Below are 20,086 nucleotides of genomic sequence, written 5' to 3' on the forward strand. Positions count from 1 at the left end.
GTTTGCTTTTATTCACCAATTTATGAATATAAACACCACTTTTTGGTATATAGATATTTGCTCAATTGAAAAGACACAATAATAGGCACAGTATGAACAAACATGAGCCATCACTTATGCTAATTCAAAATATTTGGTCAACTAAGGCCTCTACATGAGGAACAAATGCAGAAGCAATGTACCGATGCAGAAAATACCATTCAGTGAGGATCCTCAACATGTGACGTCAAGGGAGATATAGAAAAAACACAAATTCTCTGCAAGTTTGGGGGATACATTTGAACAGTATCATTTTCACAAACAGTCTAAATAACTGTGCTCTAGTACTGCATACTTGCTGTGGATGCAGTTTTTACAGTTATCTGGTTTAAATACAACAATATCACAATCTGAGTTATTTCAATATCCTAAAAAGCTTTTTTGGATAGCTTATAACAGATTTTCTGGATTTGAGGTGAATCCAGAACTCTAAACTCATCCCTAAATATTTATCCTCTAAATATCCCTATAGATAAGAAAGGAATAGTGGAAGCGGAACCTTCTTTAAAATAACTTAAATAACTAAACTCAAAAGTCATCCAAAACAAAAAAAAAAAACTTACCTTCAATCCCGAAGAGCAGTCGATCCGTCCGGAGGTGTCTTTTATCGGGTCCCGCGTCATCCTGGTATCCATCCTCGGGCTGGTTCTCGGGCGCCGCCATCCTCCCCTCTTCTTCCGGGTTCTTCTTTCTACTCCACCCGACACAGATGCGAGATTGGGTGACGTAGATGTGAAAAAAACTTGCCCATCTCACTGCACATGCGTGAGATTGGCAATTTTTTTCCCTTTTGACGAAACGGAGCACCAAAGAGACTCCCGGGATGTGTAACATAGGTGTCCCGGGAGGCTCCACGCTCCCATTCATTCATGATCGCCTAGGCCAGGGGTGTCAAACTCAAATACACAGAGGGACAAAATTAAAAACTTAGACAAAGTTGCAGGCTAACCTTGAAATTTAACATTGGTTTTATTATGTGCACTTTTTGTTTTGTTTATACGGGTATATCTGTGTGTCACGTTTATTGTATGTGTTTATTATTTTGAAAAATCACTAAAAATTTATTGGGAAAAAAAAAGGTGTTGCACTTAAAAAATAAAAAAAAAAAACAAAACAGAATTTTTAGGGTTGTCTTGTGAAAATTCAGAGTTTAGGTACGCTTTAATGACATCACAGCACAGAGAAGGAGTATTGATGAATACATGTGCTCCAAAATATGGCAACAAGACTGAAATGTAAATTAAAAGATATAGGTAAACTTGTTTAAGCCAAAGTAAGAGAAAATCTCTCAAACTGGGATATAAAACAAAAGAAAAGTCTTAAATCTTTTGCTGCTTTGTGTCAACATTGGAGAGATTTCACAGCCTTACAATGCTAAGGTCAAGGAGTCACCGGAACTTGATTTTAATGAAAAATTTCTCCAAATGGATGCAGCTACATAATTAGATTGAAAAAAGACAGATGTCTATTGAGTACATTAAACAATGAATACAACCTTTTATTCATGTACCCTATTACCCCAGTTCATCCACAGGAAGGCAAAATGTGTATGTAATCCCTAACAATACCCTTCTTATGTTTGATCCTATTCACTTCATTGAAATGTTTTTTTTTCATTGGCCTTTTGGTCCTGCCAGAAAAAAGAGCTGTCCTACCAGAAGGAGAATAAGAGGGGTTGTATAGAGACAACCGGACAGGTTTAAGATTCTAGGGAGTAGCAACAGCACAACAGGTACGTAGGAACTGTTTCTGACATATCAAAATATATATTTCTGTGTAGAGACTTTAACGACATAAAACATGGGGGAATTGTTTTTCTGATCTGCCCTGACATACATTTAGGATTAATTTGCCCATACATGGATGCCAGGTCCATTAATGCAGTTGTCTAGACCGTGTGGCTTTTAAAATGCCCCTGACCATTTTAAGGATGAATAAACTTAGTTTAGTAAAAGCTTCCTCAGGGGCTGCGATCCTCTGTGTATTGCATATGTTTCGTTTGTCTCCTCCTGCAATGGATACTTCAGTAATTTTTGTAAATGAGTTGAAATTCTGCTGACTTCAGCCATTCCATTATGTGCAAGGAAAAAACAAATTTTAGATTTCCTTGCTCATGGTTAGAGTATTTTTTGCAACATGAACTATCACTGCATTTGCTAAGCTAAGTGAATTAATTTTTGTAAGGTGATTATTCTAAAAATTATTTTTTGTAAATCATCAGAAAACACAGATTGGCATTCAATGCTACATGTTTGTAGAACACCCAATTCATTTTTCATTATTGGCTCCCTTTGTTGAGTGAAACCATGTTTATTTTAAACAACCAAGCATGTCCAAAAGAATTTAAAAAATATGAACTTCCCCCAGATATGGTTTGTTTGTTTAAAGTATACCGTATGGAGTTTCTCCAGGCACGGTGTAAAGGGAACATATGGAAAAAAAGAGAATGGAAAAGAAATAATTTCCCCGGGGGTATCAATAGGGCATCAAGGAAAAGCTAACAAGACTGTTTTGGATGGAATTAAAGTTGAAATCTAAAACTTATTTTAGTTTAGAATGGAGTAATGAGTGACTAAAACCTGTTTTGTTTTTTTTTGTTCCTATTGTGGAGGGATATTTCTAATTTTCTGTATTGAATACACAGCAAAAAGTAAAGGGAAATCTCTCCAAATATGGACAGTTGTCTCTGTGTCTTGGATGACCCCCCTAACTATTTCTGCCCTAGCTGACCACTAAAACATTACATTTCAGGACAATCAACAGGTCAAAAAGAGAAGGTGACGCTCCTCAGTGAGGACACAGCAAGCAATAAAACCCTTATAAACATTACCTTTTAGGTGTGTCTTGGCACTGCAGTAATGTCAACTTGTATTTGCAGATGTAAGCCACCAAAACCTCTGTTTTTAGTAGCTGGGACATTTAAGTTGTACTTTTATTTAAAGAATGCTGGGGGCCTCTTTTGTATAATGATAAAAAGATGACCAAACTCTTCCACATTCTATCCAAAAGTAAATAAAAAAGAAATGACCTCACATTTAGTTTTTACGATACAGGGCATCCTCCATTTTTGGCAAAAACATACAAATTTTACATACAATGACAAAATAATGAAATAATACCTTGAATGTACTGTTTATTTAAATTTATTTTGTTCATACAAAGGATTTATTGATACTCTATGACATTTTTTTACAGTAAAACATTTGAAAATTGATCGGTAAAGCAGTTAAGGTAAAAATTTTCTCTTATAGCTTTTCCTGGAGTGTTCAGTGTTAGGACAACCCCACCGGATGCTCCAACAATAGTCAGCCATCATATGTACATCCATCTATCCTGATAACGTCTTTCCATGACCTTCAAATCTTGGTGGAATCGTTCACCTTGATCATCACTGACTGCACCAAGGTTTTCAGGGAAGTTACAAAGATGGCTATGCAGAAAATGCACCTTGATGCTCATTTTGCAACCAAGCATTTTGTAGCTTTCCAAGAGTTTCTGGACAATTTCTGTGTAATTATTTGCTTGTGTGTTTCCAACAAAGTAATTGACAATGGCTTTGAATGATAACCAAGCATTCTTTTCGACTTCTGACATTGTCCTTATAAGATATTCATGAGCTGCCAAATCTGTGGACCATCAAACACATCTGCCTTTATTTTTTCAAATGACAGGCTAAGAAATGCCAACATGAGGTACTAGAAACAGTCTGCTTCAGTTAGCAAAGCTTTAACAAATTGCTTCATCAGACCCAGTTTAATTTGCAGAGGTGGGAATATAATATTCTTTCTATCATCAATAAGTGGCTCATGTAGAATGTTTGGATCACCTGGTTTTAGGGCAGATATTGGAGGCCAATTCCTTTCCACTCAATGCCTCTCACAAGCTCTGCTGTCCTACATGCACAGATAACAGGGAACAGGAATGGTGTATCCATGTTGCTGACCAAGAAGGAAGCATACCATTTTAAGGTCAAAACAGATAACACAATTGTGTTGGTGATATTGCAACAACTCAATGACTCTCTTTATGTCTGAATATTCTTCACAAAGGGAAACTGAATGGCCAATTGGGACTGACCCAAATATATTGCCATTGTGAAGGAGGACACACTTTAATGAATAGTCGTCATTCAGATATACAGTTAAAGATTAGAATTCCCAATTCTTCCATTAAACCAGGTATGTTATTGCAATACACAAAGCCACTGTCAATGCAATTTCTCTGGTTGGAAAGTACGATACCTTTGTTCCTTTTTCAAGTACCGTATTTTTCGGCGTATAAGACTCACTTTTTCTTCCCCAAAACTGGGGGGGAAAAGTGGGTGCGTCCTATACGGCGAATGCAGGTTTAAAAAATAATTAAAACCGGTAACATACTTACCCGATACCGCGATCCCACGATCCTGCGTGCTTCTCGTCTTCTCTCCTCCTGGCTGCAGTGCGTGTCTCTGCCTTCCTGCAGACCCAGCGAGGAGAAGCCTGCACACGCGATCCTGGAAGCAAGCTGGGAGAGCAAGCGTGCCCCCGCGATAACGGAAGCAAGCCGGCGGAGAGAAACGGACCGGTAAGTGGGAAGGGATGATCAGCAGGGGATAAATAGGCACAGAGTGGGGAATTTATCGTCTTCTGATCACTCTGTGCCAATTTATCCCCTTCTGATCGCCCTGTGCTAATTCAACCCCTTCTGATCACTCTGTGCCAATTTATCAGAAGGGGTTGAATTGGCACAGGGTGATCAGAAGGGGATAAATTGGCACAGAGTGATCAGAAGGGGATAAATTGGCACAGGGTGATCAGAAGGGGAATTTAAATTGGCACAGGGTGATCAGAAGGGGAATAATCTTTCAGAATCTTTTTTTTCTAGATTTTCCTCCTTTAAAATTGGGTGCGTCTTATACGCCGAAAAATACGGTAAGTTTTTCTCAGGAGTTCTGAAGCCTTCTTCGATAGTCCCAAATCACGTGCCACATCACTCAACTCATGCTGATCAAATCCCTTACAGAGTCCTCTTCATTTTCAAACTCTTCATTGTTGTCACCTAGTTCATCACCATAATCATGTTCTTCAATAGAGGGTAGTATAACGAAAACCGGCACTAGGATTTCATCTGAATGAGCTGCTGGGCGTATAACCGATGGTAGACTAGGATACTCTATGTTACATTTATTTTTCTTGTTATATCCTGAAGTTTTCACTATACAAAAGTAACGATCACTGAAAAGATCTACTGGCTCTCGCCAAACCAGGTATAACAAATGGCATCTTATCATGTGTTCCCTTTGTCCACATCCGTAAACCCTCGACACCTTATGAGGGGCCCAAGACTTATCTTGATCACCAAGTTTAACTTTGGGCTCTACAATTGTGCTGATGTTCACCCTTTGACTGGGAACGGTGAAACTGCCACAGATATAACAAAATGAATCAGGGTTATTTAGGCACTTACCGCGTGAAACAGCAGAGCCAGACATGATCTGAAAGAAAGGAAATAAATGTGTAGGTAGAAAAATAAATTTTGCCTATTCACTACCTAGAGCAGGGCACAACTTCTGACCAAACTGTATTGCGTGTAAATGAATCGCCTGTAAAAATCCACGCTACAGTAATCGCAATAATATAGGCGGTAGAGAAAAAAACTGACGAGAAGAAGTAAACTAACTGCACTTTCAGAATCAGCATACCTATTTTAGTGTAAATAAGTAAAAAATTGAAGTCAACAAAAAATTTGTTCGAAATTGTTCCCCAGTGAAATAAGTACATAGAAATAACATGATAAAGTTTTCCCAGCTCTATGGTCTAATCCGTAAAAAAAGACAACTGGCTTAATGGTTTTTAATACTACTTAGTGCCAGGACCTAAGAGCTGGAATTTTGTCCAGGTTTATGACCATGGCCAGTAGGTAGGAGATGCAATCACTCGGGGCACCTCAGTAGGGGGAGGCACAGAAAGAGAAGGATATACAACCAATGCTGCTGGACTCAACTCATAGAAGATTCTGCAGTAAATGTGGAAGAAGACACATAGGGGCCGATTTACTAAAGTGAATAGACTCTAGCCAAGCTGAGTTTGTGTTCATTTATAATAATATTCAATTCAATTATTTTATTTTCGTAATTTCACTGCTGCTCACCCCTAGCTCCTCCCCGTATTTATATTGTTTTATATTATATGTGTTTCTTACTGTGGTTTTTATTGGATGCTTTATTTACATATTGTTCTTTCTTATGAATGTGCTGTTGGAATTTACCTTTTGAAATGCAAATAAAAATAGATTTACCCATGCACATTGTTTACTGCTTTTACCCAAGACCAGTTCACTTCATATAACTTTATCCCTTTCTAAATTAGGTCCATTCTATTGTTCAAATTGGGGAGCAGGTAAGATATCTGGTGTTACAGCCTATATCATAAGAATATGTAAGCTCTGGAAAACACTTAAAGCAGAATAAAGTAAAAAAAGCTTACTCACCTTTACTTTAGCAAACGCGTTGATCTCTCCGTCCTGGAATCCTCCTTCGTCAGGGGCCGGCATCTTCTTTGCCCTTCTTCTGCCTATGTCATTTGATCTTGTACTGTGCTAACTGACATCTATGTTACTGTCCCTCAGCCCTAAAAAAATGACCACCCCTAACTACTGCTAAAGAAGAAAGCAGAAGTAGTTTGATTGTAGAGTGATTTCATCTAGAAGACTGCAACAACAAAAAAAGATGTGTAAAGGATAGAGGGGGCTACCTGGGGTGGGTGGAATGTGAATATTGAGAATGGATGGAGTTCTACTTTAAAGGGAAAATTCAGTTGGGCTTTAAAATGGAACTAAGCTCATTGCTCTTTTCACTCCTCCAATGACCTACTAATGACTTCCTCACTCATAACCTCATCACACGCACGGCTCCAAGATTTTTCAAGAGCTGCTCCCACTGTCTGGAATGGTCTCCCTCGTCCAATTTGACTTGCTCCTACTTTCCGCTCATTTTAAAAAAAAGCATTCAAACCCAACTTTTCAAACTTGCATACCCATCTTCTGTCTCTTAAACCCCCACTACTTCCCTCCATTACATATCCCCCCTCCTATTGTGTGTTACTTCCCCCTCCTCCTGGATTGTAAGCTCTTCCGGGCAGGGTCCTCTCCTCTTGTGTCACTGCCTGTATCTGTCATTTGCTACCCCTATTTAATGTTCAGTGCTGTGCAAAATGTGGGCACTAATTTAATCCTGTTTACCAGTGTGGGTGAGCTTTTGCCATAATCCACAGGGATGCTCAGGAAATCCTTATTTCTTAGCACAGTGGCAGTGACAGATCTTGAATTCTGCCAGCTCTTCCAAGTTCACTGCAATCTTCTTTGTCCTTCAGTGGCCATTGATGATGTCCCCCTGAGGAGTTACATTGTCTCCACATGGGCTCCACATTACATGGCTCATGTGCTGATCAATGTAGGCAAAACACAAAAAGCCACCAGGACCTGGGGGAAAATTTTGTTTTAGCAAATGAGATTTTCCATGTCTCCTCTCCCAGGAACCTCCACCTCCTGGTCATTTTCATAGTTTCAGTTCTATAACACCTAGAAACAAAGTGTCCTTGTACAAATTTGTCCTTGTAAAGGATACAATGTAACAAGAAAACACAGACACAAGGGTTACTTTATTTTTTATTTTAGGACAACATTTTGGCACAACTCCAACATGACCAGCATAGCCATAAAATAGAGCCGAGTTTCTGGACCCTTGAAACATAGGGATCCCTTTCAGGTCTTCAGGTAACTCCTTCCATAATTACTATATTGACAGGTCACAGTATATTGGTCAGTGGGAAGAATGTCTCATATATTGCTGACCAGTGGGAAAATGTCACCCTTACAAACAGCCAAAAAGGTCACTTAAAGAGGAAGTAAACTGAAAAATGCGCAAAACCCCAAAAAATACACTTACCTTCAATCCTGCAGCCCAGTCGATCGGTTCAAAGCTTTCTTGTATTGGGTCCCGCGTCATCCTGGTATCCGTCTCCGAGGCAGCGGGCCGACATCTTCTCCTCTCCTTCTAGGATCTTCTTCCGACCCGGGCACAAGATTGAGTGACGTCTGTTGAAAAAAACTTGCGGATCTCACTGTGCATGCGTGAGATCGGCCATTTTTTTTACCTTTTCACATGCTCATGCAAGCGCAGAAGGAGCACCCAAGAGCCTCTTTTCTGTCTTAGTGACAATGGGCAAATAGGAGGGCTGTGAATGCAAATTTTGTGTAAGATTTGAGGTGGATCCAGAACTCTAAACTCATCCTTAAATATTTATTCTCTAAATATCCCCATAGATAAGAAAGGAATAGTGGAAGTGGAACCTTCTTTAGAATACCTTAAAGTGGAACTAAACTCAAAAGTCACCCGCAACAAAAAAAATCCACTTACCTTCAATCCCGCAGAGCAGTCGATCAATCCAGAGGTGTCTTTCATGAGGATCTGAGTCATCCTGGTATCTATCTTCGGGCCGGTGCTCCAGGCGCCATCGTCTTCTCCTCTTCTTCCGGGTCCTTCTTTTTATGCAGGCGCGAGATCGGGTAATGTAGATGGGGAAAAAATTTTTTTTTTCCCCTTTTGACGAAAGGGCTCCTTCTGCGCATGCCTAAAATGTTTGGGCATTTGCAGAAGGAGCACCCAAGAGACTCCCGAGATCTGTGACATAGGTGTCCCGGGAGGCTGCGCATGCGCAGTGAGATCGGCAATTTTTTTCCCTTGTGATGTAAAGGCTCCTTATGTGCATGACAGAGATGAGCAGAAGGAGCACCCAAGAGCCTCCTGGGATGGGTGATGTAGCCATAGGGTGGTTGTCTACCCTTTCATGTAAAGTGAAATTTCTAAGTTTAGGTACACTTTAAACTGATTTAAGAGGCACAAAGAACTCCAAGGAACCCTGGTTGGGTAACATTGGCATATACAGCCTTATATATATATATATTTGGAATGTCACAGTAGTATAAGGTGTATGATGATAAGTGATCAGAGCATGCAGTGATCTCCTCTATGGAGCCCTGATCTCTGATGGGTCCCCTCCGACTGGTCCATGTGCGGCTATCCTGCTGTGTGTATTGTCTCCTCGTTCCGGAGGCGATGATTTGCTGCAGATGACATCAGATGTTGGAATATAGAGCTATGGTGATTCTCCTCCCAGGCTCGGCATATAAAAGGCGGCTCCTCTCCCCTCCCCGGCTCACTCCCCGCCTGTCTGCTCCCAGCTACATCTCGGCTTGGAGTTTGGGGGAGATCGGCCAGGGAGAGGCAGCCAGCCCGGGGGGATCACTGTGCAAGGATGGCAACTGTGCTGGAAGCCGGGCCGGAGCCCACCGCACACCCCATGCCCACCCCGTCCTCCCCCAGCCTGGCACACAGATTCCTAGACACTAAATTCTACCTGCTGGTGGTGATCGGGGAGATTGTGACAGAGGAGCAGCTCAGGTGTGCCATCGCCAATATAGAGAGAGGTAAGGTGCCATGGCATGTGGTTCGGGTACAGGTGATCATTCAGGGGGAACAAAGACAATGTCATCCTGCCACTCCCTTTTTTTTCCTGTACATGGCATGTGGTGGGCTGCAGATCTAACAGCTGGCAGCCCCTCCCATTCATTGATTGTGCCCAGTATGCCCACCATAGGCAATGCACCCTTTATAGGTAGATATACCTTCTGCTCATTCCCCTGCCATGGCACAGGAGCATCTTTATTCTGGATTCATCATCCTGTGCCATGCACCCAACCCAGTGCCATGCATTGGATTCAGCACACACGTGTTGGCAGATCCCCTGTGCCATGCACCCATGCAGCATTGCCCTTGCAGCAGAGCGGTAGGTGGGCGTGGTGCAGTCCGCAGTGCGGTCCCTACAGGAGCCTATGGCAGCACACAGTGGACAAAGGGGGAGCTGCACGCAGCACTGTAGGGAGCAGCTGTGTGAATCTGCTGCCTCATTCACCTGTGTCACCATCATCACTTGCTGCACTCCATCCATTCTCCTCAATTACATTGCATTCTATTCACAGAGATCAATTCTCCTGCAGAGTTGTGTTTTATCTTTTTATCATTGGTATATCTATTCAGAATATTCCTACCTGGTTATCTACATGCAATCCATGTATCCAATCTGAAATTGGAATCTGATTATTATTTTAATTTATTCATCAGCTGCAAACTAAGTGAATGTAATAATGCAGAATAAAGTATATTTTGTGCATTGTCAATCCTGTACACACCCGCTTGGTTCATTGTTTGCGGATGGAGGGATGAGTCATGCTGGCCATGTAATGGAGTAAATCATATGTGTATGCGGGCCATGTATTGGTAACGTGCCCACTTTTATGCGTTTATTGCTGATCACATTGGCGGTGATATTGATGATGACAATCACCGGTTATGTTTTATTATTAAACGTTTATAATCACAGGCCTAGGTCATCTATGATTGGATGGGGGACTACAAGTAACAGCATGTCATGCCAGCTGGCCCAGTTGTTGGTTTTGATATATTACAATATAATAGCTGTGATGGTGATCATTATACATGGCGTATCTTTAACATGGATCCAACCATGACCTCAGCTTTGAAGACGGCCAGGCCACACCTTTGTTGTGTCTTTATGTGGGAAAATGGACAGTGACACGATGGCGACTTGTTATATGCGCTTCATTAGATTTAATTCACAAAGAATGAGGATCTTCATTAAAAAAATAAATAATTTTTCAAGAATTTTTATATGGATGAGAATAAAATGACAGTCACATGGCTGCAAATGCAGATTCTTTCTTATCCTTGAGTTCAGGCTTTGTGAGTTGCGCCCCATTGTACCTCTCATGGGGTCTCTGCTACTTTATATATGATCTACATTTATGTATTGTCAGGATCATCTGCTGGATATCTAATGCAGATGTATGAAATAGGATTTTATGTACAATGGACTTGTAATATATTTGCTGTGTAATGAATTTCTATTTAGAATGATGAATGATTCAGCACGCACAGCATAGCGTACAACTGTTCCTGCAGGGACTGTCCCTTCTTCTTCCATTGTCCCTCCTTTTGATTCTGATGTATAGATATCCGTAAGAACAATGCAGGATTTGGCAGATAAATGACACCAAAGATTTGATCTGAGCAATGATTGGCTGTATTATTTATTAAATGGTACAAAGGGAAATTAGTAGAAAAGCACTTGTGGCCATTTTTTGCTCAGTTAGGTATTTGTGAATGGGGGCGTGGCAAGGGTGTGTCCCCTCCAAAATACTGCTGAAAAGTTGCTGTAAATGTAGATGACCTTCAAAAGGTGAAATCATTAAAGGAATAGAGCATTGGGAATGTCCTGGATTTTAGTAAATGCAATTTTACATTGCCTGTTCTGCATGGGGCAAGGACCGTGTTTACGTTGGCTGTGACCCCAGTAAGTCAATTGGGGCAGACACCGATTGGGGATGGGTAGGGGTTGGCTTGGGTTTCATCTACTGTGGTTAGTAACAACCCAAGGCCATGGATCTCAACTTGAGATATGGAAGAGGTACCTACCTGCAGGTAAATTCTACACCCCTGACACCCCCTCATTTTGCAGAACATTAATATGCAAAAAATGATTGGCTAGTCCAACAGGTGTTTTTGTGTAGCTACATTTCTTATATCACAACTGTTCAAAATAGAAAAAAATAAGGCTAAATTAGGGGTAGCACAAAATTTCTACTTTTTAATAAATAAATATGGTGTCTATATCCACCCAAAAAAGAGACAGGGTAGGAAAGAGGGACTTGGTTTCTGAGTGATGGATAATCCCTCCATGGAGATGCTAATGGATATTTTGGCATAGAGCCCGCACCTTGTCTTCATCACTTGGTCCTTGCCAATGTTCGGTATACAAGAGCTGCAGCAGATAGAAGCTGTAGGCCAATCCCATACAGGCTGGGACTTCCATATGATGAAGGTAGGGGGGACAATTAGGTTTAGCCTGTGGCAAGCTGGGTTTTTTATTGTGCTGATCTGTGATATTTTTCAAACATTTTTAGCTCATCACTTAATAGAATTTGATCTTATATAAAGGATTTTGGTTTTAGAAGCAGCCAGTAAGTGGGAGTATAACCATAAGGGAATACTTATCCTGCGTATTGGCAGTTGGACAGATCTGTGCATTATACACCCAAACTCTGAGATCTGGGAGGGAACCGGATCATTGATTCCATCAAATAACCAGACTTTCCTTCCTGTCTTTTCTGTATTGACCTAATGCAGCCAGCATTGCCCCATACATCAATCATTACTGGCACATTCAGTATATATATGTGTGCTGGAATCTGCAGACATAATTATACATAGGCGCCTCCTCGGGGTGTTTTCACGCTGGTTGTGTCACCATTTATTTTGCTACATTCCCAGCTAAACTTATGAATAGGCAAAGGTATATTGTTTTCTAGTAGGACCTGTTAACAATGCATTCGATTTAAAAAAAAAACAAAACATGCATGGTGCATTTTAGTGCATTAAACCGCACTTTTCCTTGAATTGAATTAAATTATTACTGCAATGCGCATCAGTGCATGTCAACAATGCAATATGCATCAATCATTGCAGTTTTAATTCTGGTCCAAAGGCAGTTGTAGACAGAAAGAACTGTTAGGAACTGTGATCTTGGCCTGCAAAGGAAGTTAAAATTAAATTAAAAAGATCAATTTTACCAATATATGCTGTACCCCCTGTGTAACTTTAAGTGCAGAAAGAATGTTTGAAAGGATATGATTGATTACTCTGTCAGCTGACTGCATTGCTAATAGCATTTTTACTGCATTATTGGGAGAGTTTGATCGAGTGGGTGGAGTTTAGCAGGGATGGCCCAAAATGCTGTATCAGGCAGTTCATTAGCCAAAAATTAGCCCATTGTGTCCAATATTTTATTATATTGTACAGCGCTACATAATATGTTAGCGCTATATCAATACAGTTTAATAATCATAATAAAAAAGTCAAAACCAGCAACAATTCATTAAACTAATTCATTTATTTCACCTACAGTATCCTAAAAAAAATGTGCTTTGTAAAATCAAGATAAAACCTTAAGGACCAATCCCAACACGAGTTTCATCCAAGTATTTGGAAGACTCACTGATTGTTAAGGAAAGTGATTAATATCAGTGTTTTCTTCCAAATGGTGTGCTACCAAGTAATAGGTTGAGGGTGCCAATAATTTTGTCCAGGCCGTTTTTGAGGTTTTGTGTGGAATGTCTCAGGTTTTTTTCTCTGCTTTTCTGGTGTTCTTCCAGTGCCAACAAAAGAAATAAACGTGACAATACCAAAGCATTTGTAATTGCAACAATTTTTTTTTTGGGAGAAGTGGTGCATTTTCTGACATAATTGCAAGAGTGCCAATATTTTTGGCTATGACTGTATGTATTGTACCATATGCTGCCTAGATAGTTAGTAAATGGGGCTCCATAAAGACACAAGTGCTAATATGTCCTTAACTTGCTGTATGTGCCCCCTTTCAAATTTACATAATGATAGGAATCAGTTCTGGGGCTACAGGGTTAGACCCCATCCAAGTTCTATACGAGGAAGGCCTTCAGGTATTAATGATGTGTCTGTCATTCCCAGACATTTCCTCAAACATTCCGCAGCAGAAATATTACTGGTTAATTTTTATTATTATTATTATTATTATTAATAATAAAAATAATAAACAGGATTTAAATAGCGCCAACATATTACTCAGCGTTAATGTGTTTCAATGACACTAATTGATTGCTACCAGGGAATGTTTGACCAGGTGCCCTATTTTATAAATAGAACCCTTTGAGTGGTATCATTATAGTGTATAGATATGTAAATTAAAGTGTTTTTTTTTTTATTACAAATAAAAATTTTGAAAAAAATCATATATATGTCACAGTAGATGTTGACTTCTATTGATAATTTAAAGGAACAGACCTTCTTATAAGAAATCCGGCAATGGCAGTCCATGTTTTTGTTTCGTGATAGGTATACTTTAAAGCAAAGGTCAGCAAACTTTTTTGACCACTAGGCCATTGCAGGGCTAGGCAGGAACACACTAGGCCGAACACTCTCTTGAGTCCCACCCTAATGGCTCCACTCCTCACCAGGAATGCCCCCTTGAAGGGAAATCCCTTTCCTCTGCAATGAATACAGAGGAGTGGGAATATTACCGTTGTACCCCTGCGGCGGAAGTGTTAACGCCGGCCACGGTAAATAGGGAAGGGAGCTCAGGAGCTGCATGAGGCCGTGATTAGGCCGGATCGGCCAGGGGGAGTTAGGTCGGAACAAACTACTGGCTAGGCTGTAACTGGCCTAAAGGCCTTAGTTTGCCTACCTCTGCTTTAAAGTATCTCTTTGCCCATGATAACTTTAAATTTATTTTTACCATAATTATGATGTTTCAGAGATACATTGAAGGATCCCTATTGAAGGTCTATTTATTTTATACGATTGAAAAAGCCTTTTCTTATAACTAAAGCCTGTTTTAACCCCCCAGAAATGTACTTTACTGCAGCTTATCAGTCCTGAAAATGAAAGAATGTATTCGGTTTTGAGGCTTTTTTTCTTCATTTGCGTCTGTTATTAGAATAATTCCCTTTTCATTCTTAGCTGGCTACGCTCACTTCAATGCTGTATCTGTGGAGGAAACCATTCCTTTTCTTTTTCTCTAGGTTCCCTTTTCTCTTTTTTTTATCTTATTATTTTTTTTATCTTATATTTTATTACTATTGGGGCTTGTAGAAGGCCAGATCAGGTGTTTACATTTTATTTTATTAAAGCATAGTAAAGAGGCTAAATGCGATTTTTAAAGGTTGTTTTAAAAAATTAGAAGACTGATTCTGATTTTGCACCAGGCTCTTGTTGTATTTAGTCGTGCCTCTGCTTTGACATTTATTTATAGACAATACAATATTCTCTCTATTTTTTTAAGCTGGGTGGGAATAAGCAGTAGGCTGGGAGGTGGGCCCTGTTTTGTGACCTAACTTCATGGATCAGTAACCACCCATCAGTTACTCAAAAGTACTGGGTGGTGTGCCCCAGTGCCCCAGCTAAAAGGGGCTGGGGAGATTGCTGCGTTTTAATGATTGTTTTTGCCTTCATTAAAATAAAACATTTATATTTATTGCAAATGTCTAGATATCTCCTAGTAATAAAACATTACTTAAGCCCTTGCAATGAATTTGCTTTTCTCTATAAATCTTTCAGGCTTTTCAGACTTCACAGCTCTTGACACAAAAACACTTAGCAGAAAACCATACAGGCAGGAATCAAATGGATCACTTATTTCATGCCTGGGTTCATCTCGTTTTGCCCATGTGCTCTATGGCTAGTATATTCCTACTGTTTGTGTCCTTCTTTCTATAAATTTCTACTATAGTGCACATCCAAGATGACTCCATTATGTACATACTAAGTTATAGACCATATTGCTGCCCATACATATTTTATTCCAGCAAAAGCATTTGCCCTGTACAGGTGGGAGGTGACCTAGTTGTAGATTCACACGCTGAGTAGAAGGATGCAGTTTTCTTGATAAGTGCAAAGCTTTGCAGCTTTTGGGAAATGATCAGACAGTAAATGCTGCTATATATAACTCCTTTGTCCTCTGAAGGGCATGACTTGCAATCTGCAAACATCTCTTCTTGCAGCTGGACACAACAGACCACCAGTATCGTCATATCTATTATAATCTAATTTGATTCCATTTTATTTTAAGCTTGTTTTACTTGGTAAATATACTTATAATAAATGCAGATATATTCATATCTAACTAATGGATTGAGCCTCCAAGAGCAGACTGTCATTCAGCTTAACTCCACTCTAATAAAGAGAAAGTGATACGAGATGCCTTGGGGCTTGGAATAACATCTCTTTATATGAATCAATTATAACTATGTGTTACAGGGATGGCAAATGCCAAATAATATGATATACAATAAATACATATAGGAGGCTTTAGTGTTCATTCTTTTAATATTGGTTGTAAAGGTCAATAGGTAATATGGGATTGGGATAATTTATTACTATGATAACTAATATCTTGCATAAAAAAACAAAATCTCCTAATTCCAAGAGCAATACTGAGAATTTGCAGAACTGATAAAGCAGCTTGAAAAAATGCAACAAGTCTTGAACAATATAGGAGTTGGTCCAGTTGATACAATGACCTGGAATAAAGAGACCCTTCACAGAAACGTTAACAATGTATATACAAAGGTAATACAAAAATATACAAGGGTTAAAAACAAAGTAACAAAACAAAATAAACAAATTCACTGGTAGCTTTGAAAACCTTTTTCCTAAGTACTTTTTTAATTGGAAAACAGAATATATCTAAATCCACTCTCAAAAATCCATGGATCCATTGTATCCGTGTATCCAGAAAAACACAAAGGTGGTACTCTCCTATACACAATTAATATATATATCCAGGGATGTCTCAACAAAATGTGTAACCTAAGGGGAAACAGAAAAATGGGGCCCAATTATGGCAAAATAATGTATGGAAATTGCCTGAGGGCGTCTGACCTAATGGCACAAGTCAACCAATTACCAAAATGGCGAAACATGCGTGCCAGTGCAGAAGACTCTTTGACATTGGCATATACGCCCTGCCCTTGGTTGATGGGCACAGTACAGGACACAGCATCACAAAGCAAGTTAGAGAGGCTTAGACATTAGGGGCCTAAGGTGACTACTTAAGTTGCTTTAGGGACAAGACACCTTTGATTGTATCTTAACAAGCCTTAGATGTGGAGTCTGCTTTAATTTTTTAGGCTTTTTTTTCTTTTGATCTGGTAGTCCGATGAATAACAGACGTCCTCCACCAGGGAGCTATGGTTGTTACCAAAGCTGTTCTTTTGATTTTAAAATGAGATTTTGATTGAGATGCACAGAATCAGCCTTTACTGCCTGCTACAGTAGTCTGGCTAGCTGGCTAGCTGAATAAAATGACTTTTTAGGATGAAATGTTTTTTTTTCAACTGCAGTGTCCTAATTGACTAGAGTTCATAGACGTCAAGGAACCAACATTCTTGATATATCAAGTACTTAAGCCTGATGTGAATAACAGCTTCCATAAGCTATAGTGGTGACTCACAAAATATAATTGGCAGCAATTCTGCTATCTCGCCCAATGACATCTGCACCTTGCTTTTCCATAATAGCTGACCTACTGCATATTACTACTCTTGTCATGTCTAATGAATGCTTTGCAGAACAAGTCTTCTCCCAATGTCTTATGACTATTTCATCTCCCTACACTTGCAGTATCTATACTATATTCCCTACTCATTACCTGCACATTTTCAATAGAACTAATCATGTGACCTAATTTATCCAAACAATTTAGGTACATATTGAAATAGTATCTTTTTGTACTTCCAGGTTTTCGAAAAGGTACGGAATGGTTAAAACCCTCTGCCAAGTGTTTTTGTTGTCTTTGTCCAATTGGAATGATTTCTCTTCCCAGAGACAACTGGAAGTGGCAGATGAATATTTTCCTAAGTTCCCTCCGGAAATGTTTCTATTTTCTTCTGCCTTAGTGTAATATAACATATTAGATTTCCCGTCCTGATGTGGAGAAGGCAGACTTTCTCAGAATCCTAATATGTTATGTTCTGTATTCTACAGCCTTGAGGTGTTGTAGGACTTTGGGTGGGGTGAAGCTATCATCTCTAGGTCCACATCTTAACTGGTAGTCAAACCTTAAAACATATTTTCATTTTCCCATGGGCACCTATATATGTGAGCTGACTGTTGATCAGGATTTCCTCAGCTGATAGACCCTGCTGCTGGGTGAATAGGTTGATTGTTGGCAAAACACTAAAATAATAAAAAAAAATTTTTGTGGTTTGTTTTGTGGAATCCCAGTGTGTACACTGTTAGTCAAGAACTTCATAAACTAATTAATGCTATGTACAAAGACCTCCTGCATTGAAACAGTGTTTGTTGTCTTGTTAAATAAAAATGTAGGACAAACCTGCCTGGACTGTACCTGGATGTTCCCATCTCATACATGGTTTACTGTTGCCATTTCCAGTTGAGTCTGTCCTAATTATTTTAAAAGATGCCTCTAAATGCCATAGAAAGTTTGGATTAACATTGTTTCTTAAATTTTGTTTTATGAAATTACTTGACAAATATTTCCTTTTCATTCTGTATTCATATCTGCTTTAATACTTCAAAAAATACATTTGGAACTTTTAAGGCACCAAATATTCAACATTTCTCTTTCCAAAAAAGATTTTTAACCATATGATTCTAATACCTTTGATTTAATAAATATGACCAAATAATCTTATAAATACATTTTATTTCAAAAACAACACAAAATGCTAGCATGTATACAAACATATGCTCATAGCATGCAACTAACAGATCCATGCAGTAATAATGGTGTGATTTTGGAAGCGCACAGCAATTCTATTGGAATTAAGGTGGATTTTGTAGTTCTATGACACTTTCATCCAGTGTATTGCTCTCTGCCACCATCCCTGCGTCCCAACTGTCCAGTTGAAGGAACTATGGTTTCATGGTTCAATTTTTCTCTTCTTTTGAAGATGTGGACGTGATCCACGAAACGCATCAAGGATAGCATGTTTCTGTTAGTTGCAGCATGTTTTACACTTTGCTAGATTCCCTTTTATCAAGGGTTTGTAGGTTTGAAGCATTAAGCAGAATGAGAATACTGCAGTCCACATTGGTACACCAGTCAAGTAAACTTTCCTGATCCCTTGTGTATATAGGAGAAAAAAGTCTCTTCTGCCTTGTTTTGATATTTATGAATAAGATAATGAAAACTAAAACATGAATTACAATAATGTTACTTTCATCAGTGAACCTAGGCGATCCAGTACACCTGTAATGGATTTATTAAAAGTCATTTAATATTTCTTAGCAAATGTTTTAAATCCTGGACTAGATCCATTACAGATTTTCTGGATCACCCTGGTTCACTGATAAAAGGGTATCTTCCCCAGTCTTGAAGAGCTTTATTAAATCAGGACAATTGTGCTTTTCCTATAATCTGGAAAATTTTATAATGGACCAAAAGAAATCCTATGTGGAATCCAGTTAGGAATGGTTTTGTATGGTACATTTTCTGTTTAATGCACCCATGTAGCCATACCACATGTTAACAGTTTTAATGACAGTACCAGGACTTGTGGACAGTTATGACAATTTGTAGTGTAAGAGAACTTAACCGGGATCAGTTATATTGTAGATTATGGCATAGTCAAACTTATTGTTATAGTTGGTAGAAGGCCATGAGTATCATAGCCAGAGGGAAAAATTACATTAGTGGTTAGAAAAGCTTTACTATGTGGAATGTAAAATGAGTTTAATAGAATGTCTGAAAAACAAAATTTGGAATATTTGAGCTTTAGAATGCAGAAGATATTTGCTTAACCTTGTGACCAGCCTAGATGTCTAGGCCACATTTAGAAGCTTCTGTGTATGAGAGTTAATTCTATTTAAAAAGAAAGACTGAGACTTTTAGTGGTATACTGTTTGCCTAACAAATAGACGAGTGTGTAAAAAATGTATACATGAGATATAATATATATATATATATATATATATACATATATATTTCTAATTAATGAATAAAATAATGCAATTGTATCTTACAATTACATTAATAAACAAAATATTAATACAGACTGAAACGTAATTTTCTGTGAATAAAATTATGGCACTATACCCTCATATAACTGGGATTTATATCGATTGGTTACTAATCAGTAGTGGGGACTAGCTGTCAGCGATGACTGAACATGACAACTAGTAGCTACACATGACTGTTAGATGGTAAAGGCAGCATGTAGATTAATGCTCTTTAGGCAAGGGATGCTATACAATAAATGGCAGATTACAGGCAGGAATGAGTTAAACTGTGCTTAATTAAAAACATCAATTAATTTATAAGTTTGCAAGAGGTACGTAAGGTTGTACAGCAATGTGTGGAGCTTAGGTTTTCGGTGTGCTCATTTAAAATGTAAAATAATACCACAAAATTCCATCCTCTATATACCCATTACTGGGGCC

The 20,086-nt window shown here is 38.9% G+C and overlaps 1 protein-coding gene across 1 annotated transcript in view; it reads left to right on the top strand.

Moving 5' to 3' along the window:
• The first annotated feature begins 9,252 nt into the window (after positions 1-9,252).
• Positions 9,253-20,086, top strand: part of MAP1B (microtubule associated protein 1B) — a 47,069-nt gene continuing 36,235 nt past the window's right edge. Inside the window, exon 1 of the mRNA XM_072416239.1 lies at positions 9,253-9,504. Coding sequence (XP_072272340.1) covers positions 9,333-9,504 — 172 coding nt within the window. The 5' untranslated portion in view covers positions 9,253-9,332. The remainder of the gene's footprint in view (positions 9,505-20,086) is intronic.

The sequence above is a fragment of the Pyxicephalus adspersus genome, chromosome 6 (genome assembly GCF_032062135.1).
Source record: "Pyxicephalus adspersus chromosome 6, UCB_Pads_2.0, whole genome shotgun sequence".
NCBI classification, from domain to species: domain Eukaryota; kingdom Metazoa; phylum Chordata; class Amphibia; order Anura; family Pyxicephalidae; genus Pyxicephalus; species Pyxicephalus adspersus.